This window comes from Eptatretus burgeri, chromosome 11 (assembly GCF_056783735.1).
Source record: "Eptatretus burgeri isolate ZD-2024b chromosome 11, Ebu_testis_v1, whole genome shotgun sequence".
NCBI classification, from domain to species: domain Eukaryota; kingdom Metazoa; phylum Chordata; class Myxini; order Myxiniformes; family Myxinidae; genus Eptatretus; species Eptatretus burgeri.
This window is the reverse complement of record NC_140971.1, coordinates 53,131,133-53,159,056: the sequence shown is the minus strand read 5'-3', so window position 1 is coordinate 53,159,056 and position 27,924 is coordinate 53,131,133. Positions and strand designations below refer to the sequence as shown.

Below are 27,924 nucleotides of genomic sequence, written 5' to 3'. Positions count from 1 at the left end.
TATATATATATATATATATGTCATAAACCTCTGGTAACGTTCTTCCCACTTGCAGATTTCCTTTCTTCTCTTTTCAACTTCCTGAATGCTTTTTGTAATGAGATGCGTGAATCTTACCTTTGCACTTGATAACTGTGTTGGTGACCTGCAATACCTGATGTGGTCCAGTCCAACGTGTCTTCAATGCGTTCCTCCGCCTGAACACCTTGATGTTCAAACAGTGACCCAGTCGCCAGGCTGGATGCTGTGGTGTTCCACTGCAGCTGGTCTGGTAGCGCTTGTCTGACCTGCGAGTCAACTCTTTGACAACCTTTGTTAAGGCAACACAGAAGTTAATCGTTGGCTTGTCCATCATGTATATGTACATATGTTTTATATTGGGAGGAAAGCTATCACCTGCTGCGGCGCTGTTGGGAGGAAAGCTATCACCGGTAATATTTTATGTACGTTTTTAAAACTTCCTCTAATGCTCACACTTTTCATCTGCTCCTCTCAAGGCTCTCTCCGGCTCTTCAATCGACTGGTTTTCGAGTCTTTCTTTTTTCTCTCTCTCCCTCAATCTTTCTCTTCTTAGATTTTCAATTATATCTCGATGAAATCTTTGCTTTTTCTGTTCTCTCCCCACAACTCACATCCTTTTAAGTTCTCAACCCGTAGGTTTTGTTCATATACTCAGCATTTGACCCCAAAGTGGGTGCATCCTGTTCCGCCATCTTTTGTTGTTGATTCCCCATAACTGCTCATCAGCGCTTTCTTTTAAATCGCTTTCAACACTCATCAGCGTTTCTTCTCTTTAGTTGTTCTGAGCACCTGCTTGTGCTTTTCCTTTCTCTATCTCGTTATTTCCACTCGTCAGTGTCCTTCTTTATAGCGATTAAACCCTTTGGCCCCTTCGGCTTTCTACCAGCCCTCCGCAGCCCCTTCCTTGACCAACCGCCTAACTAATGACTTGGTGATAATAATTCTGCGCCTCCCGCCCTCTCAACTCTGCCATTCTTGATCCAATCATATGCCTCCCGCCTTGCCAGACTCGGCGATCCTTTCAATACATAAGGCCTCCGCTATTTTACACAACTTGACCGTCTACGCAACGTACACTGACGCTGTTATCAAAAACCTACCAGATGTTATCCGTTTCTTAAGGAATAAACTCCTTATTTTCTTACAAATAAAAGAAAGAAATAAATAAAAAAACCCAAAGTAAAATAATATAAATAAATATTTTACCCAACAAACAGCTCTGTATATGTCTTTCCCTTACAAATTTTGGTTCGAGACAGAGAAACCCCCCGTGGAGAAGGTCGTCTGCCCAAGAAAAACCCATTTTCCGGGAGAGATCTCTCTCTCCTTTGGTCAGCAGCGCTCCCTCAGGCAGAAGCTCCTCTCCCGGCTGGTGGTTGTCAAATCCCGTTCTTCGTCACCAAACTGTCAGAGCCGAGACCGACTACCTCAAGAAAGCAAATCAAGTAATAGGGGAGTATCTACGGAGGGTATCCGTGAACCCCCCCCCCAACCACCCCTCCAGGACTCCACCAAACCAACTCTATGATTTTGCATGTTTTGGTGGCCATTTTGGATGCCATCTTGGATTTTTTTTAAATGGCAACAAAGCCCCATTATCAGAAACTAGTAAGTAATGATCAGTAACCAAATCCCAATGATTATTTTTCCAATTTGCAACATTTTTGAAATGTTATATCCCGTATTCTATGATTTTACCCGTTTTGGCGGCGATTTTGGACGCTATCTTGAATATCGCCAGTGTCGGGGAATTTTTTTTGTAAACACCTCAAATGTGTAATAGGACCATAAAAAGTTGGTTTGGTAGAGTGCTGGGGGTGGGGGGGGGGTGGTGCATGGATACCCTCCGTAGATACTTAACTACAAGTTCATACACCAGCTGTTTATTCAATAAAACAGAGACACTTCTGTGCACAGAAGGAAGCCTTAAACTCCCAATACCATCGGGAGTTTGAACTCTTCCTTCTGTGCACAGAAGTGTCTGTTTTTTTTAATTGAATAAACAGCTGGAATATGAACTTGCTCGATTTCATTTCTTGAGGTAGTTGGTCTCGGCCCCGACAGTGCCAACTTACTCTGAGATCTTCCAGTCATTTAGCCACTGCCTTCAAGATGTACCACGTGGTGTGCCACGAGTACCTGTGGTGTACCACGAGGAGGTAGTCTGGAAGTCTTGGCGAGGGTTTAGGCAATGTACTGGAAAGAAGGACTTACACACTCAGCCTTCTTTTCGCTAACAGAGCTATCCGGCAGCTGCAGCTAAAGGCAAGGAATGGTAAACCACTGCTCACCTTACTACAGCACCAGACGTATACACCTGCCCTGTGGGAAACCACCACACCACCATATATTATAAATATTTGATTTATTTTCATTAAATCCCTTATTGATTACATTTCCCTGTGTCCGTCTGTTCGTTGTGGGTTCGAGTATAACCCTTGTGCCTCCGTTCTGGCTCCAGCTTTTTCCACCCTCCATCCTGCACGCACCATCTATAATTCGGATGTAAGCTTCTAAGGGATAAAATTGTTCGGGCCATCCGTTCAGGTAGATGTGAACTGCCCCACACACGACAATTGGGTCTGGAGTAGGACGGTGTAAACCGGCCATGAACATGACAATTTATAATGTGTGTAATGGGGGACGTTCTTAGATCTGTGAACCCCAAACACAGAATCCTCAACTGAAGTCAGTCAAGGCTTAACTTTGTTTGTGTGAGTGTGTGTGTGTGTGTGTGTGTGTGTGTGTGTGTGTGTGTGTGTGTGTGTGTGTGTGTGTGTGTGTGTGTGTGTGTGTGTGTGTGTGTGTGTGTGTGTGTGTGTGTGTGTAAGAGGGAGCAGAATCAACCACAATCATTACATAAATTCAAAACCCGAACCCCCTCCCTAACCCTTACATGTGTGACCTCTGAAACACTGTACTCACCTCAACAACTATTTCTACTATTTTTCCGTCGTGAGTTTCACCATCTTCAGTGCTCTCAACCAAGTACCGGCATTGTGTGGTTCAGAACTGACGTACCTGTTGATTGGACTTCTGGTTCTTGAGCCTCGGTTGTGTTCTTCATCGTCTCTGCTGACCACAAAGATAAATTTCCCAATCATTTTTTGTGGCGTTTTCACTGTATTTTGTTGTCTCAGTGTTTGCTCTGTTTCTAGTTCGGTTTTGTATTATAACTTGTGCCAACTTGTGAGTATTCATCAGACTTTTCATATCGGGTTCTTTGAGGCCTCACCTTTTTCACGCTTGTGTGCGACCATTTTTCTTGTCTTTTCTCCTTATTCCTTCCTGAAAGTCGCTGTTGTGTCCATCTTGTTTACCCTGTGCACCCCGCCCCATCCATCTCTTCCACAGATCGCTTGATGTCCCCGTTCTCCACCGTTCTTGTGATTCCCCTCTCGCCCCTCGTGTCTCCTGCTCTCCTTGTTATATCTTCTGTGTGTTAGCTCTTATACGAGCCTCGACGAAGGAAACAAAAAAACTACAATCACATTGCTTATCTCTTCTGAAGATCACGTTGCTTATCTCATTGGTTATCTCTATTTGTGTGTTTCGGGGGTGGGGGGGAGGGGGAATTCCCCCAGAACTCAAAATCACCTGCTATTTGGTGAAGGATTGTGATTCATGAACCAATCTGTGAAGTTTCGCTCTCATCGCCTCTTTCCAAGGGCTCTTTTCAAAATCTTCACTGAACCTCTGACAACCTCCACTTGCAGATCGTTTGTGGTGATGTTCTCAGGAATGATTTTTAAGTGGTCAGTAATGGTTTTCTTCGTCACTCCTGTGGCTCCAACTATCACTGGTCCAACTTCAGTTTTCTTCAATTTCCATATCCTCGACCTCATTTTTTAGATTCTGGAATTTGATCATTTGCCTCATTTCCGTGGCATTTAGTCCAAGGTCATTGGGAACCGAGACCTTGATCAACAATGCCGTTTTTTCCTTTTCATGTTTGAGCAACATGTCCAGACGCAATGCTTTGTTTGTGATGTCCACACTTGATGGGATCATCTTGTCACACGTGAGCATCATTTGTTCATTTTCGAGGATCGGTTATGGTTTGTGTTTCCATGATTTTTCAGGAACCGGGATGTTGAAATGTTTACAGATGTGCCAGTGAATTACACTGCAGATGCTGTCGTGTCTTTCAGTTTACAGGTTTTCCACCAAGAGTGTTTTTTAAACCCCAAAAGGAGGTCACTGGTACTTTTTGTTTCTTCCGGACAAAACCTGCATTTGTCAGGCTCAATCCGCTATTTTCTTAAAAGCATGAGTGTGATGTCCTTCGGCATCGATGATGACTCCTTCTCATCCCAATTAATTTGACCTCTTCTTCACCATTCCAATGAAACTTCCTTGTCAATCCCTGTCCTGTCAGGCTCTTTTTTTTAAATCTTACTCCTCTTTTGTCATTCTCACATTTGTCAGAGTAAATCTGCTGATATTTAGTTTTCTAGTTTTCCTATTTTTTTTCTTTGCAATCATTGGGGATGTGTTTGTTTCCATTTCATTTTCCTGTGTTGTATCCAAAATTTTTGATCCCTTTTCTGTGCTGTTATTTTCATGCTCGTGTACAAATTTCATCCGGTAATCTGTTGAGCTCTTCACATACTCCGCCAGTCCGACACACGATGTTCTGTGCACTTGGTTAAACTCCATTAAACCACATCCTCCCTCTCTCTTCGGTAAATACAACCTTGGTATGCATTAGTTTTTGTCGAACATCTTGTGAATAGTTGGAAGCTTTCTTGATTTGGTGTCTCAATTGTTGATCTCCAATTGTGGCCAGTTTATAATTGCACAGCAGAATTGGAATTGGAAGGTCAGTGGAACACCGGCACTGAAAGTTGATTTATAGCTTTGGTTTTGTTCTTCAGGGAGAGGGATGACTTCAGAATTAGTCTAATTCCATGAGGGTACTCTTCAATGATTATTCTACACATTTCTTTGTGTTGCACCTGAGGGTATCTTCCTTCGTGTTTGTTGGATGCTTCGTTTTCTAGTTACTGGATTGTTATGGTTTCATCGATTGAGATGTTGTCTGTTCTTTTTGTCTTTCCTTGTAAAAGTGTCCATTTGGCACATTTGTCAAGACCAAACTCCATTCAGATGTCCTCCGAGAGTTGCTTCACTCCAGTATGTGAGCTCCCTTTAACTTTCATTAAATATTACGGGCCACAGAACATGCAACGACATCCCATAACTTTTCGATAGAGATTGAGAATGCGGTTTTGGGCGAGTGTGAAGGCCATTGACATTATAGCCATTCCGATGATGACATATCCCGAAGTGAGCAAAAAATAGTTAATGTGCATCGGTACCATGTCACCAAGACCGATGGTGCTCAAAGTCACGAAGCAGAAGTAGAAGGAATCGAGGTATTCCCAATTTTCCCAGAATGGGAACAATAAGGTCCCAAATATCAGGTAGGAAAGCACAACCACAATGATGACAAAAATGGGGACCGATTGTTCCTTTGATTCACAATCACTGTCTTCGATGTCTATAGCTACATCTTGGGGTTTGGACTGGCTTTTACTCTGTCCCACTGTCCCATCAGTTCGCTCCTCACAGACGCTGTCACTTCCTCCCTGTTGTGCATTGCTTGTAGAATCCACTCCATGTGATGCTTGAGTGTGATGCTCATCTTTGTGATGTCCAGGTGAGGGAGTGGCACAAATCTTGAGAAAGGTGCAGCAACGATTTAGGCCGTGTGCCATCAGGCCTCCCAGATCCGCGAGGACAAGAAGCATGAGCGGAATGCCGATCATGGCGTAAGCTATGCTCACTGCCTTACCCAAGGATGTAGTCGGAGAAATGTGTCCATAACCTGGTGCACAAAAATGACACAAAGATGGTAAATCTAGTCAAATCAGTTATATCAACAGAATGTCCAGAAAGATCAACAAATTAGATATTCACCGGATATATAAACAAAGCTCATATTTTAAAACGGTCATTGCCAAATGTTTGCTTGGTGTTGGCTTAATGATTAGGGTGGTGGACTCAGGATCCTTGTATCCTGAGTTCAAACCCCACTTTGCTGTTGAATTAATACTAGGTGGGGTTGACTCTGCCCGTCATCCATTCGAAGTCAGCAAAATGAGTGCCAGCATCCTGTGTCGGAGTGGCGACCCATCCAGGACTGTGTCCAATCGCCAAGGAGACTGCTTCGGCAGCACCAACACTCTGGACAGAGTGTGTGGTCCCAATGGATGGATGGATTGCAAGATATCATTATCTCCACCACCAGAAGTGGAAGGAGTTTATGTTTTACCCCTGTCTGTTTGTTATTTGCAAAATCGAAGACTTTTTTCAAGGATATTGGTCAGTCGATTCTGTCTGTCTGTCTGTTGCCTCAAAGTCACAATCCTAAACTGATCGTCATGAAACTGCACCAAGTTGTAGTGGTACTCTCAACTGAGAAGCCCACTGATTGATGTCAAAGGTCAAAGGTCATCTTGAGGTTAAATTTCTGAAAGTCATTTTTCATCCGAGTCACTTGACATTTGAACAAGGTTTGCGTTTTGCATCACTGGATTGGGAAAACCACTATTTTTGAGGTCAACAGGTCAAAGGTCAACTCAAGGGTAAACTTCCTTAATCATCATTTTCTTTCTGAGAAATCGTCAATTTTCATCCGATTGACTTGAAAATTGAGCAGCAATTGTATCGTGCATCATTGAATTTGGAAACCAACTATTTTTGATGTCAAAATGTCAAATTTCTTAAATCATCAATTTCAATCTGAAAAAGAATCAATTTTCATCAAATTGACTTGAAAGTTGACCAGCAATTGTATCGTGCATCACTGAATTTGGAAACCAACTATTTTTGATGTCAAAATGTCAAACTTCTGAAGTCATCAATTTCAATCTGAAAAAGAATCAATTTTCATCAAATTGACTTGAAAGTTGACCAGCAATTGTATCGTGCATCACTGAATTTGGAAACCAACTATTTTTGATGTCAAAATGTCAAACTTCTGAAATCATCAATTTCAATAGGAAAAATAATTAATTTCCATCCGATTGACCTGAGCTTTGATGAAGATTGTCAATTTTAATCTTCATGAAATGGAAAATTTGATGTATCCATGGCAACCTTTGGAGGGAGGGGTGGATTTTGCAAGCATCATGCTCTGCACGACATCCTTTTCTCATTTGCTTCTTTCTTATGAAAATCGAACATTGTTCAAGTTTATTGGTTGATCTTGTGCATTATTGTGTCCGTCTGTTTGTTTGTTTGAATGTCAATCGCCAACAAGTCAAAATTTTAAACCGATCTTGACGAAATTTCATCACATGGTAGAGTTTGTCATAATCAGGAAGATAATTGTTTTTGACATCAAAAGGTCAACTAGGTCACCAGGCCAAAGGTCAACAAGGAAGGTGAGATTTCTAAAATCCTCAATATTTATCTGACTAATTTGAAATTTGAAGAGGATTTATATTTCAGGTCATAGAAATTTAACCACCAATTATTGAGGTCAACATCGACCAAAATGAGGCCAAATGTCATCAACTTGAGTGAAATTTCTAAAATCCTCAATTTTCATTCGATCGACTTGAAATTTGAAGAGGATTTGCATATTTGGTCATTTAATTCAACCATCCATTCATTTTTGCCAGTTTGAACTTAGAATTTCAATTACTACTGACTTTGGGAGGTTCGCAATCAAATGAAGCATTCCTCAAACTGATTATGATTAACCATGAGTAAGGCTTGAGAAACAACTGTTGAAGTGACAAGAGTATTGAATTCCAACCAAAATGAATTGAATTGGGATGAAGATTACCAATGGTAGTGAAAATGGTGCAGCAGAAGAACACTGAGCCAAAGAAAGTCCACTGTCTTTCTTCATTGGTTTCGCCTGATAGGCTCTTCAGTTTAGAATGAAGAAAGCTCCGAAACTCTGCAGTCTCATAGTCATTGGAACCTGCACACGCATTTGAAGAAACATCGATAAAATAATTGCCTCTCCAGGAAAACCCTTGACACAATTAGTCAAACATGAACTCTATTCCTATTGGGGTGGTGCAGTGGTTCCACCTGTGCAAAAACACGCCCACCTACGATATGAATAATCTCGCACAGTGGAGTTGAGTTGAGTTGGTTGTGTGCATGCGTCTAAATAGTTTATAGTGGGTTCGTTTGTTGACAATTTCAAGTTTATTATCATCCTGGTATTTTTGCGCGCATCACAGAATATACCATATTTTTGATGGAGCATTGAGTCAATGATCCCATTTGCGAGAGACTCATTTACAGGTGTTAAATCTCGTACATTTAAGCTGTTGCTCCGACCTTGTGAATAATTGCCGGCACCTCCTTTATTTTTTGTATACCTTGTCAAGGCTCGTATGAGAGATAATACGCAATGTGGGCAAGAGACAAGAGGGGTGGGAGTGGGAAGGACAAAACAGTGGGGAACAGTGATATTAGATCTGTGGAAGGGAGAGGGATGGGGCGGGGAACACGGGGTATAGATGGACATGACAGGGATTTTCACGAAGGAAAGCAGGGAATTCGAAGGAGGTGAGTTTGGGTTGGATTAACGGGTGGGGGGGGGGGGAGAAAATATCAAGGCTATGGATGGGAGATGATAAAAAGTGGTGGTGAACAGCTGTTTTGAAGGCCTGGAGGGAAGAATGGAGGAAGTCCCGAGGAAGGACTTTGCACAAAGGAGGATTCCCAGTTGGCGAGTGACTTTGGAGGCCAGGATGGAAATGTGGCTTTCCCAGGAAAGATCATGGCAGATAGTGAAACCCAGAAGCTTAAAGGAAAGGACTTCTTTCAGAGGATTGTTGAGAAAGGAGATGGAGTGGGGGGGGGGGAGTTCCAACAGGTCCTTTCAGAGAGACATAGTGAGAGTATGAGATTTGTCAGGATTGAAAGACATGTTCCACGTGTTGGACCAGTTTGTGATTTTACCCAGATCTGCAGAGAGCAAAGAAGCTGCTGCTTGCCGGTCTGAGGGATGACAGATGGTAAGGCAGAAGGGGGAGTCATCAGCAAATAGATAAAGAGGATTGTCCAGAGTCGGAGAGATCATTGATGAAATGCAGAAAAAGAAAAGGGCCCAGAACGCTGCCTTGAGGAACTCCAGCCTGGACAGGAAGAGGGGATGAAAGAACTCCATTTTGGCCCACATGTTGGCTGTGACAGGAGAGGATGTCTGCGTGCCATGAGTGGAGATGGCGTTGGATATTAGAGGAAGAGCATTTGGTGAGCAGGGCGGGGTGCCAGACCGTGTCAAAAGCATACACAATGTCTGAGAATGTGGCTCTGATTTCATGTCTGGCATGGAGTATCTCCATCCATTGTTGGGAGAGCAGAAGCAGCATATCCAGCGTCGAGTGACCTGGTCTGAAACCAAGTTGATGATCGGAAATCAGGCCATTGGAGAAGAGGAAGGATTTAATGTCTGAAGCGATGATGGATTCCATAGCCTTACTGATGAGTGGGAGAAGGCTGATTGGTCTGAAATTGCAGGGATCTGTTTTTGAACCTTTTTTATGCAGGCAGCAATGTTTTCTGATTTCCAAGCAGATGGCAGATGACCTTGAGCAAATTAGAGGTGAATAGAACAGAGAGAGGGTGAGCAGGAGCAGAGGAGCAGGATTTTGGAAATGTGGGATGATGCCGTCTGGACCGGTTGCAGAATCCGAGTTGAGGTTTCACAGCAAGCTCTCCAATTTTTCAGAAAAAACAGACACAGAGACCAGGGGCAGTTGTGTGCGTGTGGGTAAGTTGGGTACAGAAAGCGATGGGTTTCGGACACAAGATTTCAATGCAAACACCAAGTTCAGGCATTCAGCTTTTCATGTGCGGTATCAGTATCAGCAGTGCAGCCATTTGAGGTGAGGTGGGGGGGGGGGTGGAGGGCGAACATAAGGCAGCCAATGATTAGACGGCATCAGGATTTGGAAGAGGGAGAGAGGTTGGAGAGTTCAGACTTGAGCTTAGAAAGATGTTGTTTTCTGGCTCTCCTGAGAGTAGATACACAGATGTTCCGAGCTCTATGGAAGGTACTGAGATTAGCCTTAGTTGTGTTTGCTTTCCATGAGGCAAACGCAAGTTATTTCAGGATAACTGCCTCGCCACCAGTTTCCGTGAACCAAGGGCGTGAGGAAGGGTAGGACAATTGAAGATGAGAAGGGATAAATCTGTGCATGAGGGAGAGCAAATTTCTTGAAAGAATTCCCAGGATGAGTTGATGTTGGAGAAAGTAGCGATGGGAGACAAGTCTATAAGTTTGATGGCTGCTTGGAGACCCTGCCAGTTGGCCTGAGTGAAATGCCAGACTCGACGGTGCTAAGGTGGTTCTCTGATAACAGCCAGAGAGATGTCCACTTTGACAAGGACGTGGTCAGAAGAACCGATTGGAGCAAGGGAAGAGCAGCAGATATTTTCAGGGCAAGTTGTCCAAATTAGATCCAGAAGAGATGGAGTACCATTGGTTGAGATCCGGGTCGGGAAGTTGACCGATTTAGTCAGTCCCAATGAGTCGCAGAAAGTTTTTTCTGAAGTGCCATGACAGGTGAGAGAGGTACCCACACCTACACAACTGGCATGATGACAACTTAAGTCACCACATATGAGAAAGAGAGAGTTCGGATGAGAAGATAGAAGTTGGTCCATGTTTTTGGATAGTGAGGTGTAAATGGAGTTTTCACTGCCGAGTGGAAAGATCACTGCTTACCATGCACATACAAATATGAGGTGGGAGTGGATCGTTTCCCAATCATGGTCATGCATCAATGTGTGTAACGTTCATTGGCAAGATTTATACAGTAAGATCTGTCTGCCAACACTGAGTTTTGGTCGATGTTCAAAATCACATGGTGTTTACTGATGAAGAACGAGCGAGTTATCGGTGGCAACCTGAACAAATTCCAAATTGTTGCCCTCTCCAGTCAAACCATGACTGGCCAGGCTGGTTCGTGAAATGAGTGCAAAAATCACTGCCACCCAACCCCCAACCAACCTCCACAAGGTGGGAGGGGACATCAAAAAAATAAAGCAGTTGTATTGACCTTCACAATCAGAGAAGATTGTCGTTTGAATTAAAGGACTACAGGCAGCACCATCACACACATTTTGAATAATAGCACACTCTTCACTCCAGTGCTTTAAGGTGGCAGCCCACCTTCATCTCATCTCATCTCTCATAGCCCTACCCATGATGTCGAATCTCACGAACTCTGCTCTAGACCTACGTACATCCTCGTTTCATGAGACCGATTTGTGATTTGAAAGTACTATATGTAAGGATTGTCAAAGTAATCCACCTATCTCTTTCCATGGTTTGCCAATGGAAGAAATTCAGTTGGTTTAAACTCCGAGGCCTCACAGCCTCTCCTGAGATGATCATAGAGCAAAGTAGGCTTCCAACGCCAGCCACAGTAAAGGTTGGAGTGGAGTTGTTGGAGCATCCACTCTGAGTCTGGGAGGTCAGCAGTTTGAACCATGACCGAGTCATGCCAAAGATTTTAAAAATGGTAGATGCTGCTTCCTTGCTTGAAGCTCAGCATTTCAAGGGATTCATAAAAAAATCTGATTCGTCCACCAATGTGTGTGCAGTCCCTCTGATGGACGTTAAACTTGGCGTCTCATCATACATTGGAGTCAGAATATACACCATATATGAACGGTATGTATTCAAATGAAGACGAAATACTGCATTGGAGTCATCAGGAGGAACCCAAATGAGTAAAGAGCAAAGATGGAGTCATCAGGAGGAACCTGGATAGGATTCAGGCTTCAGCCACTACTCCACTACCCTCAAACCCATCAAGGTGAAGCAAAGTGAGCCTTACAAAAAAAAAGAATTCTGCAAGAATTCACTTCTCACTAAACAAATAGATAACAAAAGACAAATAAGGATTAAAAGAGATAAAGTGAAAGAAAAAGCAAGAATTGGAATGAATAAAGAGGAACGTGAAAAAAAAATTAGAAAGAAGTAGGAAAGGAACAAAGAACAAAGATGATGGGAAGAACCGGATAGATAGATTTCAGCGTAACTCCCAAAAACAAACACAACAACAAGTACAAGCCACCAGAGGTCCATCAGCAGGGAATCACAGCGCACACAGCATCAGGATTTGATACGAACATAAAATCAAACGGAAATCGAAATACTGAATTAGAGTCATCAGAGGGAACCCGAAAAAGTGAAGAGCACGCACACACGCACGCACGTAGTAAATAATACAGAATGGGTATACATTTATGGTCTCTGGTATTCTGCAGACATAAACAATTGTGGTTTAGGTTGAAGACAGCTGCCTGTTCAAGAAGTTAAGCCAAGAAGGCTCCTCTGAAATTCTTGCCTTGTTCGTGGAGAAGCAGAGTGCGGTTGATAATCTCTTCAACAAGTGTGTCCAGATGATCCACTGCCAAGCTGGCCCTCTCAATCTCCGGTGGTTGTTCGATGGATGAGAACATGAGACCACCCAACAAGGCAAAGACCAACAGTATCACGATGATGAAAATATGGGAGGAGACCTTGCCCACCACCTGTCCACAGCTCCGCTTGGATTTCAAGTCCGCTCCAGTCGATCCAGCCTGAATGAACATGATAAATTAAATTATTGTCCACAGACAAGTTTACCTGCTTGATATCGTTCCTTACTTCATACTTTTCCTTCATAAACTTAATACGTACACCATGTTCAAATAACCCGCACGGCCCAACTGAACTTGCATGTTTGAAGCTGATTTATATACTCGGCCAGATGTTCTGCTTATCTTTGGAAAGTTGTCTGAAATATAGTGCGGGAAGACATGAAAGGCAACGCGCAATAAATGAAGAATCAATGCTTTGGTTGTATACGGTGCCGGCAACAGCTTGCCATCTCCTCTTGAAGGAACCATCCATCCATCGGGACCATACTATGTACGGAGCGTTGGTGCTGCCTCAACAGTCTCCTTGGCGATTGGACACAATCGTGGACGGGTCACCACTCCGACACACGCTACCAGCATGGTGGCACTCATTTCACCGACCTCGGAAGGATGACAGGCAGAGTCAACCCTACCTGGTATCAATTCAATAGCTGAGTGGGATTTGAACTCAGGATCCTAGGATCCTAAGCCCAGCACCCTAACCATGAAGAAGGACACCATAAGATCTTTAATGTCCACTAACCAAAGCAAGAAGACGGGAAACCCAGTTCAACGACCCTCCGAGGAATAGTCATGAATCACCCTGCCTGTGAAACAGCAGGATGACAGTTTATAGCTAGGTCAGCATTCAAACCGAGCGAGCGTGCATACCTGTGGGCTATTCTGCCAGCCCAAGGGCCAGTGCAAAGGGAAATGAGGTATGAAACAAGTGGACTAAGCAGGGTGTGTCCGGCACAATAAAATAGTGCAGAACGGTTTTGAAGTGGACCTAGATGTGCTTGAGGTGTGTTTAGTACCTGCTTGACACGACTGTCGTTGTGACCCATTTTTTCCCCTATTCTCATTTCAGTTGAAAGGACGATGTTAAACTAAGGAAATTAACTTGTCAGAATTGTAGTCTGATCCGATTTGTAGCTCCCTCGCAAAGAAGTACCAGTTTATCGAGCTTCCAAACTAACTGTGCTCAGGCTCGATGAAGATGAGGATTTAACGTCACATTTAGGTCAGTTCACTGTGGTTCTTGGAGCCAAAATGCTCTCAAAATATTTTTAAAGACTGACTGGTGAACCTGAAGCCACTGAGGTCAAAGCTCCTCTTCCAGCACCAAAAAAAAAGAGAAATCCTGTGCTCTTTGTGACTCCACTTGTGACGAGCTCTAACGACTGGCCAATCCAGAGTGGCAGAGGCATTGTTGTGGACATGCCATGCGCTCTTTATTATGTGGGAGTGCTACTCTCGTTGGGGAGAAGTTAAGAAATTATATGACCTGTGTATAAGTATAGACATGTTTGTACCTGTGTATGGGAAGGAATGCAATGAGGTAAAATGTCTTTTGAGCACATGACACATGAAATTAAGCCTTGGTACATGAAGGGTCCTTAAACTCTTGAGCACCACTGTCACCTCTTCAATACACCTTCATCAATGGCCTGTATTGCACCACCTGCCACCCATTCCATTCCATTTGGGACCACACTCTGCACAAAGCATTGATGCTGCAGAAGCAGTCTCCTTGGCTAATGGACGCAATCCTGGACAGGTCGCCACTCCGACACAGGACACTCAAATGGCTCAATCATCCCAGCAAGCTGGAACTCATTTTGTTGACCTCAGTGGGATGACAGGCTGAGTCAACCCCACCTGATATTAATTCAACAGCCAAGCAGTATTTGAACTAAGGTCCCTCAGATCCCAAGCCTGCCACCCGAAGTATTAAGCAAACAACCAGCACAACTTCCACCTAAACCAACATTTTCTTTCGTTTTACAAAGTAGATAGCTTGAGTACAATTATTGCTGCCAGCGTGACACTTGACGGGATAATATAGTCATTCACAAATATAATATTTTTTTCCAAATAAATAATTGAAAAACTTTGAAACACTTGTCTGGTGTTGATGCACCTGCATTTCCAACACATTGTTGAGTGTTGTCTGTGTTTTTAATTAGTGATAATTTTTGCCCAAAAAAAAAAACCCCACATCTTCAACTGCATCTGTCAGAAACCCTTGGAGAAAAGAAATTACACAGCCTCGACCGAGCAAAAACTTGAATGGGATACTACGCAATCAAAGGGGAACCACAGAACGTTTACCTTTGCCGAAGTGTCGGGCATTTGGAGGATACAGTGTGAAGTCTTGGGAGCATTTGCGTTGTCTGGACATGATCTGAACCTGAACAAGAAACAAAATGAATGTTACACCTGTGCAGGGAAGAAAGGTCACAGTCGATGTATTGTTCCACAACAGACTTGGGTCTGTCAGAGTTGCCTCCCTCAAGGGACTATGCAAGGAGTGTGTTATGGTGTTATTATAGACCAACACAGAAATATAACAAACAGCCAGTTATGTGGTAGCACTGGTGATGTACGTGCTTGTCGTTTTATCATCAGTCATTGGAGAATGGCTGGATAAGCAGTTTCTCCGTGAAGGTGAGGGTGGCACACAGTTTTGAGAGTACATGGCAGACCTCATTTATGGTGTCCTTTGAAGAGGTACCTAACCCTTGTGCAGAAGGAATTTCGAGTTTCGATATAAGAAGATGATTTGTCAAACTGCCTGCCACCTGTTGGTGCAATATGATGCACATTTACATTAATTGGGGTCTTCACCCCCAAACCTGAACCACAAACACTAAGTTTGAAAAAGTTTTCGTGTATTACAACTAAAGAAATTGCAACAGCGAGACATACCGAAGTAAACAGTGCATCCCATTGTCATTGAGGATCAGTGGAAAACAAAGGTGATGGCGAAATGGCTGCCACACATCCTCATGAAGGAGCAGAAACTGAACGGACTTACTTTGTGTCGGAAAGTGTTGCCTTCACTGAAAACGAGAAGGTGACACTTTCATGGAATGTTTGGCGATGCCACTTGCAGATCGAGTGAATAATAACTTTAGTAACACTCCAAATATAGCAAACAAGAAAAACAACAGCGAGAGCATCCTTCCTGTTCAGCCATGCACCAAACCTCTCATCACTCACCGTCTAAGCTCCACCACTTTTGGTCCCACCTCCGTGAGAGAAGGAAAACACACCACTTACATTTGATGAGCTAACGGATGCTATCCGGTCTCTCGAGGGAAAGAACCGCTGCAGGAGCCCCCTAACCCCCAGTGAAGGAGTCCATTGTTACTCTCTTGGTTTAATGACTGTGAAAAAATCCCACAGTTGGGCAGGTGGCTGTATGACTCGCCTCCGATACGTGATCCTCGATGGTGGGACAGTGGCTGTGGGTAGGTGTGGTGCAGGAGCACCTGACAGTGAAGATGGCTTCTCGAGGAAAGCTGGTTTGAGGCCGTCAAATGTTACTGTTTTGTGATGACCACGGTGATCTATCACAAAGGTTTTATTATTTCTGCCAATTACCCTGAAAGGTCCATCATAAGGTGTTTGTCTTGGCGTATGGACCACATAATGTTTCCCATATATAGGTGTGGTGAAAGTGAGAGAGACAGGCAGGTGCACTTTGTGCTGGCCGTTCCAGGCTGCGGAGGTGGTGTACAAAATCATCTTGCACAAATGATGGCATACTTGATGGTGTTACCAACTTGCCAGGCAGTCTTCGGGGCCAGCCATAGACCAATTCTTCCGCTGTGCAGTTGATATCCTCCTTGAGTGTGGAATGAAGTCAAAGGAGTAGGATGGGAAGTTCTTCTGCACAATTGGTACCGTCTATTCGTGCACGGAGTGCATCCTTGAGCTGGCAGGGAAAACGTTTGACCACACTATTTGTATGCGGTGGGTAAGCCTTGGTCCTGTGTCAGTCTGTGCCAAGAAGATGATTGAAGGAACTCCAGAGGCTGGACTCAAATTGAAGTCCCTGATCCCAGACAATGGTGGAAGGAACACTGAAATGGGACACCCAACCAGAAAGCAATGCCTGGGCGCAGTCTTCCGTCGTCATGTTAACCATGGGGATCACCTCGGGACATCGTGCAAACCGATCCACGCATGTGAACAGGTATGGGAATCCTTGGGAAGGTGGCAGTGGCCCTACAGGCGATGAGTATGTTGTCCAGGTGGACGAACACGAAATGCATGCCCTGATAGACCTCATCCATGAAGTGCTGAAAGGTCTGCGCAGTATTGCGCAATCCAAATGGCATTCTTGTGTATTTAAAAAGGCCGAAAGGTGTGACGATAGCCGTATTCGGTAGATCCAACTCCGGCATAGGGATCTGGTGATAGGCCTTCACCAGATGGATCTTTGAAAACACTTTGGCCCCTGCCAGCATTGAGGAGAAATCAGGGATGTGTGGGATAGGGTACCGGTCAGGGATGGTGGTGTTGTTGAGCGCATGGTAATCGCCGCATGGATGCCACTCACAATTCTTCTTCGGCACCATGTGTAATGGCGACACGTATTTGCTGGATGAACGTCCGACAATCCCGAGTTGGAGAAGGGTGTTGAATTCAGCTTTGGCGGCAATGAGGTGCGTCAGGCACAACCGATGAGCTTTGGTAAACACCGCTGGTTCACGGTCTCCAACACTGGTCCAACAATGATGTTGTACATGGTGTGACTGGTGTGACTGCCTGACCTGTGGTGCTGTGAGGGCTGGGAATGGAGACCGAAAGTCGGAAAATTCCCGCATGTTGTCGATGAAAGATAGTTGTGGAGCTTCTTGCACCAGGACCCCAGTTTGGACAGGAGCTTATGTGGCCGAGTCGAGGAGGCGGTTGTTCTTTAGGTCGACAAGGAGTGCTAGCTCACATAGGAAATGAACGCCAACAAATCAGGGATCCGCGATCAACGAGGTATCTCTCAGTTACATATAACAATCGCCCAGTGGTGTTGGTGCCACTACTGGTGACCACCTTGCCAATTTTAAGCCAGGTGCATGGAGGGCAGCATTGCAGTGCGGCACCAGCGAATCGGCGGTGATACCAACACAAATCCTAATTGTTACCATGTTGAAGGTTATTGCCCATCCGTTGGTGACGGTTGGCCAATACCCCACCGCCAGCTTTGTGGGTCTGAAGTTCATCATGAACTACGTCTATCGCGGCCGTCTGCTTTTTCCATTTGAGGTTTGAACATGGACCTGCATCGGCCATGGCAGCAGTGAGTGGTAGTACAAGGGTATTGTTAGTGTCGCCGTTTGTGAGAGGACAAAACAATTGCTGTGTAGCCATTGCAGGAGGTCGGTAAACTGTAGTTGTAGAGAGTCGACGAGCCGACATAGCCATGTTGGCTTCCAGAACCACATCGGCCGTTGCAGCAAGTTGTGTCAGTTCCAAGTTGGTGTGAGCTGCGAACACACAACAGGCTTGCTACGGTAATCTTGAGAGAAACACGTGACATATAAACCGAGGATTATTGGCTCATTCACAGCCTAATATCTGTTGGATACGGTGAAGCAAATGAGATGGCTTGGAGTCATCCAACTCGAGATGGTGTATCACTTGTTCAAAACGTCGCGATTCGCTGTCGGACAACCGGTATATGAGGGCAGCTTTGAGGATGTCGTATTTATCACTCGGCGGTTGCCGGATCAAGTCACTTCCGTGCATCACAACCTGTGGTGGCAAACCCTGCAGAACGTGATCGAACATCATTTGTTGCGCTGCAATTGCACAGTTTCTGAAGGTTGCCTCCACTTGTGTAAATCACAACGCTGGAACACGTGCCAAAATGGCGGCAGCTTGATGGCAGTGGCAGCCAAAAGTGAAACCAGGTCACCCATGGCAGGATCGTGGTTTGTGATCATGATCCAAGAAATCACGTCGGGGTCACCACTTTGCCGTCGCCACTTGCAAATCGAGTGTAAAACTTTATTAGCACTCCAAATGTAATAAACAAAAACAACAGCGAGAGCATCCTTCACGTAAAGCTTCGCACCAAAAATCTCGTCACCCACTCTCAAAGCTCCACACCTTTTGGTCCCACTTCCGTTAAAGGGAAAACACACAGGTTACATTCAAAGAGCGAACGGATGCTATCCGATCTCGAGAGGGAAAGGACCGCCACCAACTGTATTGAGGCGGAGAGAAAAACCTGGTGCCACAACTCCAATCCAGGACTGAAACCTTATTCATCAGATTGGAAAGGCGATTTCCCCTTCCAGATCTCATCCAGCATATTTACTTCTACACATCAGACAAATACCAAATGCCAACAAGGGAGAATCAAGGCGCTTCACATTTTTGATATTTTGTGAAACTGGACGGTTCGATTCATCCAGGAGCTGAGCTTCCATGTTGAAATAATTGTACATTTTGTGCTGAAAGCACCAAATTTGACAAACTTACACCTTGTAGCATAACGATCAATATTACTTGTGGAGCTACTTCCAGAAAATGAAACACCATGGAACATAACATGGAACATGGAATGGAACATTGTACTCCAACAAAAGCACATAACATAATTACGGTCAGTGACTTACCTGCACTCTTTTATTCTCCTCTTCATGGAGTAATAGTTCTGAAAATAAAAGTGAGATTTTAAGATCGTGTGATTGGTGGAAAACAACATATTGTAAGTGTACAAATCCCTTGTATAATAGTTTAATAAGCAGGTATCTGTGCATCACTCATTCTCCAATCGTGCTAGACCATTTCATAATGAATGATTCAACACTGTTGGAGGTTTACCACGTCACTTTATCATCCTGTATATCATTTGAGAAGTGTCTGTTTATTACTTGCACAATCCAAGATTGTTCAAGTATAATGGTCAGTCGATTTTGTTATTCTGTCTGTTTGTTATCTTGCCAAAACCAAGTTTTTGCAAGATATGTTAGTCAGCTTGTATTTTTTTTTTTTTGTTTTTTTTTGTTTGTCTGTAATCACGTATAAAAAATTCTGCAGAGCACAGTTATCATCGGAAATTTTTGTAACTTCGCATATCAGAGGCCTCTAGAGGTCGCTTTCAGTGCACAAAATTTTGAAGGTCAAGGTCAAAGGTCAAGGTCACTTTGGCGCAAATCAGGGGAGTCGACGAAACACTTATTTTTTGAGTAATTTTGATCTGATCGTCTTCAAACTTCATGGGAATATAGTTCATGGTCTGGCGCTCAGCTGATTAATTTTTGGTGGCGATTGGCCTTGACCTTCATATGTTTTTTTTTGTTTGTTTGTTTGTTTGTTTTTGGTCTGTAATCACGTATAAATCACTCCACAGAGCACAGTTATCATTGGAAATTTTTGTAACTTCGCATATCAGAGGCCTATAGAGGTCCCTTTCAGCGCATAAAATTTTGAAGGTCAAGGTCAAAGGTCAAGGTCACTTTGTCACAAATCAGGGGAGTCGACGAAACCCTTATTTTTGAGTAATTTTGATCGGATAGTCTTCAAACTTCATGGGAATATAGTTCATGGTCTGGCGCTCAGCTGATTAATTTTTGGTGGCGATTGGCCTTGACCTTCATATGTTTTTTTTGTTTGTTTGTTTGTTTTTTTTTGTTTGTTTGTAATCACGTATAAATCACTCCACAGAGCACAGTTATCATTGGAAATTTTTGTAACTTCGCATATCAGAGGCCTATAGAGGTCCCTTTCAGCGCATAAAATTTTGAAGGTCAAGGTCAAAGGTCAAGGTCACTTTGTCACAAATCAGGGGAGTCGACGAAACCCTTATTTTTGAGTAATTTTGATCGGATAGTCTTCAAACTTCATGGGAATATAGTTCATGGTCTGGCGCTCAGCTGATTAATTTTTGGTGGCGATTGGCCTTGACCTTCATATGTTTTTTTTTTGTTTTTTTTTGGTCTGTAATCACGTATAAATCACTCTGCAGTGCACAGTTATCATTGGAAATTTTTGTAACTTCGCATATCAGAGGCCTATAGAAGTCCCTTTCAGCACATACAATTTTGAAGGTCAAGGTCAAAGGTCAAGGTCACTTTGTCACAAATCAGGGGAGTCGACGAAACCCTTATTTTTTGAGTAATTTTGATCGGATCATCTTCAAACTTCATGGGAATATAGTTCATGGTCTGGCACTCAGCTGATTAATTTTTGCTGGTGATTGGCCTTGACCTTCATGGTTAGCGCCAAAGGTCAAACATATTTGACCCCAAGGTCAAATTTTCAAGTTTTAGGAACCATATCATGTAGTACCTCAAATTGAACACCTCGATGAGTGCTTTCTAGATATGTCAAGCTTGAGACATTATGACGTCATTTGGTGACGTTATGAGGCAAACGCATATTTTTCATGGTTACTCTGTAAAACGATTCTCATCGGAATATCTCGTCGGAAGATATTCCTCAAGGAGTAGATAGATAGCTCCTCGTGGATAGCAGCTCTGTTCACCTCAGTGTGACCTTAAAGAAGTCACACATGGTCACCTTTTGGCAAGATACGGGTCATCCTGCAGGTGACATTGGTTTTTTGTTTGTTTGTCTGTTTGTATATCAATCGCCTTCAGGTCACCAATCATGTAAGTAAGAGTGTGAGTGCGCATGTTGATGTGGAGTGTTCTTACCAGGACGACGAAAATGCAAACCACGATGAAGATAGCTGGTACCACGACAATGCTGACAATCAAAATCAATGGGGTTTCATTTAACCACTCCTGTTGTGGGGGAAACATGCAGCATCGAGTAAGATCAACGGTTCATGTTTACTGAATAATAAACATGATAATGAAAGAACATTTTTGTCATCGGATTTCTGTCTGATGTTAACAACCTTAAAATGCCTGTTATTACCCTCACAGGACGAGAGGGGATTACATTTGGGTACATTTGTGTGTTTTTACTTTGAGAAAAAAATTTTTGCCAAGAAAGTTTGTGTCACGTTTGTCTGTCTGTCTTTCTGTCACGAATTTTGGCCAAAACATTCAAGCAATCGTTCAGAAATTTTTTGAAAGCATGGGTGACTGGCCAAGGACAGCTCCATGGCGTGACAATTTTCTCCAAGGTTGACCTCGTTCATGTGTACCATCAGATTCCCGTGGATTCAGATGACATCCTGAAGACAGCAGTCACCACCCTTTTCATTATGTTCAAATTCCTTTGGATGATAATCGGCCGATGCAATGCCACCAAACACTTTCAATGCTTTAGCGATCATGAGCTCTGGGGATTACACTTCTGCTACGTGAACATCGATGATATTTCAATCACCAGTGCAACTGCAGAAAACCATCAGGAACCCCTGTGTCTCATGTTCACTCATTTGCAGGACTTTGGCATCGTCATCAATCCCACAAAGTGCATTTAGCATTCTGGAGTTGAATTTCTTCGGCCACTGTGTTTACCGTTATACATCCATCTGCTCGTGGAGAAGGGGTACATTATTCGGGATTACCGGTTATCGTAATTTCAATGCAAACTGTGAGTTTTTGGACCTCATCAACATTTACTGTCAATTAATTCGAAACGCAGTCACAACTCTACAGCCGCTGAATGAGTTTGTCACAAATCGGAAGCACCCGGAAGTGTTATGATGGTCGAAGGCAACCTTGTCAGCCTTCCACACCATCAAAGACACACTGGAAAACGCCTCACTCCTGATTCATCAGATGTCAGAGGCACCAACATGCCTGATGGTAGATGCACCTGTGGTAGCGGTGGGAGCGGCCTTTCACCAGTTCATTGACGCCGAATGGCGTGCATTGGCCTTCTTTTCGAAAACACTGAAACCAACAGAGCACAAGCACAGCGCCTTTGATCGGGAATGACTCGTTGTGTACCTCAACATCAAGCACTTCCACCACATCTTCGAGGCCAGACAATTATCTGTCCTGACTGACCACAAACCTTTAACCTTCCCAATATCCACCGATAGGACTTGCACTCTCCTCGAACACTTCACCAACTTAGTTGTACCTCACAATTCACCACCCACATTTGGCATATCAAATGAATTATGAACTGGGTGGCCGAAGTTCTTTCACGCATCGAGATATTGGCGTTGTCTACGACCAACACACAGGCCAATGCCAATGCACTTGCAGCAGCACAACGGGAGGACACAGAGCTCCACCGTCTTCAGTCTGCAACTCGTTGGCTTACATTTCACGAGGAGCCACTCCCAGGGACAAACACTACCCTCGTGTGGAATAAATACATGGACGGGACAGTCACGCCATTTCGTTCCTGCGGCATTCCACTCACTCACACACCCGGGTATTTGAGCAACCCAGCGACTCATCACCATGTGCTGCAGCTGGCTGCCACGCATAGATGCCAACACCCGCTGTTGGGCCAAGCAATGCTCAATGTCAACGCTCCAAAATCCAATGTCGTACTGTCACATCACCAGGTCGCATTTTATCACCAGATAGGCGTTTTGACAGGGTCCATGTGGATCTAATCAGTCCACTACTATCTTCAAATGGGCACTGCGATTTACAAACTTGTACCGACCGCTTCACCCATTGGCCAGAGGCTTCACCGATAGCTGACATCATCGCACCCACCATCGCCAGGGCCTTTGTCCACACCTCGATCACACATTTTGGTATGCAGGCAACCATCTCCTCGGATCATGGTAGCCAGTTTGAATCGACTCGATTTCGTAAACTGTCTCAACTCTTGGGTACCGACGATCGACGAACCACTGCTTCCATTAAGGAGTGAATGGTGTGGTGGAGAGTTTCCACCGCCAACTCGTCTTTCCTGAAAGGATGTGACAACTCCACACACTTGAATGGATGCCGTACCTATCTATGATCCTACTTGGTACACGAGTTGCTCTAAAAGACGAATTTTGATGCTCCACTGCAGACAGACGTCTCCGGTGCCCTGCTTGGTGTCCCAGGGTGTATTTTAAGTGACACCATGCCAGACGTCACCAACTATCTTTGTTCGGCCACGCAGGGCCTCCGGGCGATACTGGATACCTCTGGGTACACGTCCATCATGCCGGTTATTAGTCCAGGACTTTTCGACATGCACCCACGTATTCGTACGGCATGACGCTGTGCAGTAACTCCTGCAGCACCCTCATGATAGACCTTCTACAACTCTCTGATTCGACATTCATACTTGATATGAACGGAAGTTGTGATGGAGTCTCCATAGATCGCTTGAAACCAGCTTTTCTTGACGGAGAACCAGAGGCGACCCTCTCACCAAGGAATAGGTCGACACCGACCACAAGTGGTCGATTGAGTAAAAATGCCGCTCAGGGCGAGATGTTAAATTGCCATCTCCTCGTAACTCACGAACTGCATTAAACACAAAGCCTCATGAAATAACGTGATTACAAATCAAATCAAGTCGAGCACATTTACAACTACACAGATACACCTTTGTTCAACACCTTTCAAAAATCGTCATAGGGGCAACGAAGCGTTCAGTTGTTGTGATTGTATGGTTCATATTTTCCTCGTCTTCAGTGAAGCATAAACACAGAGATGAGATGAATTGGAGCACTCAGGGGGTGTGGGGAGGGTGGTCCACCCCAGGTAAAGGGTGGGGCGGGGAGGGAGGTCCGCCCCAGGTAACACGCGGGGCAGAGAGGGTGGTCCGTCCCAGGTAACGGGTGGGGTGGGGAGAGTGTTCCGTCCCAGGTAACAGGCGAGGAGGGTGGTCCGCCCCAGGTAACGGGCAGGGTGGGGAGGGTGGTCTGCCCCAGGTAATGGGCGGGGTGGGGAGGGTGGTCTGCCCCAGGTAATGGGCGGGGCGGGGAGGGTGGTCCGCCCCAGGTAACGGGCGGGGTGGGGAGGGTGGTCCGCCCCAGGTAAGGGGTGGGGCGGCGAGTGGCGGGGAGTGGCGTCATTGGGAGAGTTGAAATACCAGCACGATGATATGATGGTTTTAGTTTCAAATGACATTATAATATCATTATTTAGCTCATAATAAAGACAGTAACTCAGTAATAAAGTTAATTTAGTTGAACCACAAAAATAATCTCGAGCCCAAGTTCCCGAATGAGAAGGACACGTGGAAGATAAGACAAAACAACAACCCAACCCCACCAGTTCATCGTCCCCGCTCGCTTCCTTGTTTGTACCCACCTCCTTTTAAATATTTGTTATTTTGTTAAAAATCCCTGAAAAAAAACAAAATCCCATCGGGTCAGAAGGAAGTTTTTGCAGTGAAGCAGATACACCGATAAAAAAGTGGCCCCATGGGGGACTGACGGTGACTTCCACAACAGATGGGGAGACCTCACTGGCCTGATACAAATAAACAACACAAAAAAAACTAAACAACAAAATAAGAAAAACTAAACAAAAACAAACGAATTTTCGAATGAAATTCGGAGGGTGAGAGGTCCTTCTTCACCTGTGAAGGAGGGAATCACGTGACGAACATTGAGGCGGTTTGTACTGATTAAAATCTATTTTCTAATTTCCAGTTCCCTTACTTCAAGGAGAGGACTGGGATCCATTAGAATTTTTACTTACACACATGATGTGTTTTCTGTGGGGGGACAATGAGGGACGAACACGGGAATGAGACACCAACTCCTCACTGCCTCGTGTTCGAGTTTAATTTCCCAGCATGCCATGCGCTCATTCTTTTCCCGTTCCTCTCTTTGAGACTTCGTTTTCTGCAATCATTGGTCAACAAATATAGGACGGGGCTGTTTGCACAGTTTGACCCTTCCCTGAAGTTCTGTTTTTACCCCCACAGGAAAATTGTCCTTGGAATGTCGATCGTGATCGTGATGATGGATGATGGATGGTGGATGGTGGATTATGGATGGTGGATTATGGAAGGTGGATGATGGATGCTGGATGGTGGATTATGGATGGTGGATGGTGGATTATGGAAGGTGGATGATGGATGATGGATGATGGATGGTGGATGGTGAATGATGGATGGTGGATGATTGGTGGTGGATGATGGATGATTGTTGTTGGATGATGGATGGTGGATGATAGTTGTTGGATGATGGATGGTGGATGATGGATGATGGATGGTGGATGCTAGATGGTGAATGATGGATAATGGATGATCGATGCAACAAAACCCTCACAAAAGTGTCGCTCGGGGTGCTGCCCTGTCCCCCCCCCTCCAATCCTTCCCGCTACACACGATATTCCACTCCCTCTGGATGTCATGCCCACATCCCCACACGATTGTTTTGAGAGTACATTTTGTTTTTTGACCATTTCTATTTGTTGTATTTTTACATGGACAGTCTACATCTCTTGTCCAGCACCATATTGTAATCTGATTGTTCCCTCCGTTTGATTAATCCACGAGGGGGGAGGTGGGGTGGGGGGAGGGGGTTGTGTCGTGGAATCATTTTGCCTTTGATTTCCTAAAATGTAAATATGCTTCAGCATTGGTTTAACGGGGTTTCCATGCAGGGGTTTGGAGAACTTTTCCCGTTGTAGTTTTCAAAGGAATTGACTCGAAATGTGAAAGTCCCAGACGTTTTATCTTCCACGCTAAATGTCCTCCTGGGTTCAATGTCCACCTGGGTTCAATGTCCACCTGGGTTCAATGTTCACCTCGATTAAATGTCCACCTGGGTTAAATGTCCTCCTGGGTTCAATGTCCTCCTGGGTTCAATGTCCACCTGGGTTCAATGTCCACCTGGGTTCAATGTACACCTCGATTAAATGTCCACCTGGGTTAAATGTCCTCCTGGGTTCAATGTCCACCTGGGTTCAAGGTCCACCTGGGTTCAAGGTCCACCTGGGTTAAATGTCCACCTGGGTTCAATGACCGTTGTTTCGCTACTGCAGAATTCACATTAATTCGGGGCTTCCAGAACTCCTCAGAGCGAAGTAACTTTCCTTTGAACTGTCCAGCTTGGGTTTCACTCCCGACAAGACTATAAACTATGGATTGGAGCTTCTCAGACCGGGCGTTACGTCACAAAAGTGCACGACCCCTAAAATAGACGTTAAGCCGGTTGTCCCATCAACTAGAATTAATTATTGTATATAAAAGATGTACCACACGGTGTCCTTCTCAAGGAGAAAGACGAACTCACAATTGCACTTTTCCAATCCGATCTCCAGCAACATCGTAATTCACAACATATTAGAGGTTCCACATTAAGTTCTCTTCTTTACAATACTTTCAACGTTTACCTTGAAACGATTGTTGTTTGTCCCGTTCCTCTCGGGATGAAACGTCAGATCAGAAGATGCATTGAGTGTGTCCGTGTCCGCATCAACAGGACGAACATCCTTTTCCTGAAGGTATTCAACACTTTTTCGCTGATGCCACCCATCGGCTGTTTTTCTCATCTTTACGAGCGAATCCAGGAGTCCCTCATCCCGGAGTCCATTTTTCGATTGTGTGACGTGCTTCGAATGAGATATAGCATTCCAAAGCGTTCCCTGCAAGTCCCCGTCCTTCGCGGTTGGTCGAGGAATGGGTGCCGAGCTGGCACGGAGGATGAGGATGAGCATTACGCTCCAATAAAATAAGGATTTGAGTCGAAGCATCATTTATGCAAAACTCCGTGATGCTCGGAGCATGAACCTTGTAAAGAAAACTTGGAAAGAACGAAGAAAAGACAGAACAAGAAAATTCCACACTGGAGCTTGCTCGCTGTCTGCAAACTGCTTGCACTCCGGTTGAGGCAATGACGTTGCAAAGACAATGGACAAACGTTACCATGGTGAAAGCACAACATGACACATTTTCCTGACCACAGTCAATTTCGTTTGACTTCTGTATTAATCTTTTTTATTTTTGTTTTGAAATCATCTTACTGGTTCACAATGACATTTTTTATTTATTGATACTTGTGTGCTGTGTTTTGCTTTAGTTTTTCATGTTGCCTTGACAACGTGAGTGTTGCATGCACTTTATTGTTAATGACGGAGCAAAATGACGTCAGTACTCAGATGTGCATTGTGACGTCAGAACTCAGAATATATGCCCTGTCTTCGTGAATTTCACCTTGTTCTTTATTTAGTTCTTCAACAACAACTAACGCAACCATGTGCATCATGTTCGTGATCACAAATATTTATTTCCAAGAGAAGCGGGAAAGCTATAAATTCGTGAACCTCTTTTTACCTCCGCCACCGATGGTAGATGGAGGATTTGTTTTTTACCCCTGTCTATCTGTCTCTCTGTTTGTGAGCATGATTGTTGTGAGTAGGATATTTCAAAAAGTTGTGGATGGATTATGCCAAATCATTTTTTTTAGCCTTTTTCAATAAAACTTGGCCTTGTTTTTCGATCCTCGTGGAGGATCTCTCAGTCTTACTCACGTTGTTGTTCTTCATCTTCTTCTTGTGGACTTTTTGTTTCACAGCCTTCAGTTTTCATCGAAACTTCCTGAAACTTGGCATATATATGTAAAAATACCCTGCGCAGACAGTAACCATCTCCGATTTTTGAAATTCTTCCGAGAAAAAAGGTTGACGTCATAATATCGCCGTTAATGGAAAT

The 27,924-nt window shown here is 44.3% G+C and overlaps 1 protein-coding gene across 2 annotated transcripts; it reads right to left on the bottom strand.

The window, feature by feature from the left end:
• Positions 1-27,084, bottom strand: LOC147017083 (potassium channel subfamily K member 18-like). 2 transcript variants are annotated; one of them, XM_085846450.1, is made up of 9 exons: positions 26,607-27,084; positions 21,087-21,176; positions 19,044-19,081; positions 14,746-14,824; positions 12,357-12,591; positions 7,820-7,960; positions 3,619-5,851; positions 3,257-3,480; positions 1-3,096 (listed from the first exon to the last, which is right to left on the bottom strand). In XM_085846450.1, exons 1-7 carry the CDS (start codon positions 26,967-26,969, stop codon positions 5,190-5,192), a joined length of 1,608 nt encoding a protein of 535 aa, XP_085702576.1. In that variant the 5' UTR covers positions 26,970-27,084; the 3' UTR covers positions 1-3,096; positions 3,257-3,480; positions 3,619-5,189. The 2 variants fall into 2 exon arrangements, with proteins under 2 accessions (XP_085702576.1, XP_085702577.1); XM_085846451.1 differs by having other exon boundaries at positions 1-3,093.
• Positions 27,085-27,924: the final 840 nt, after the last annotated feature.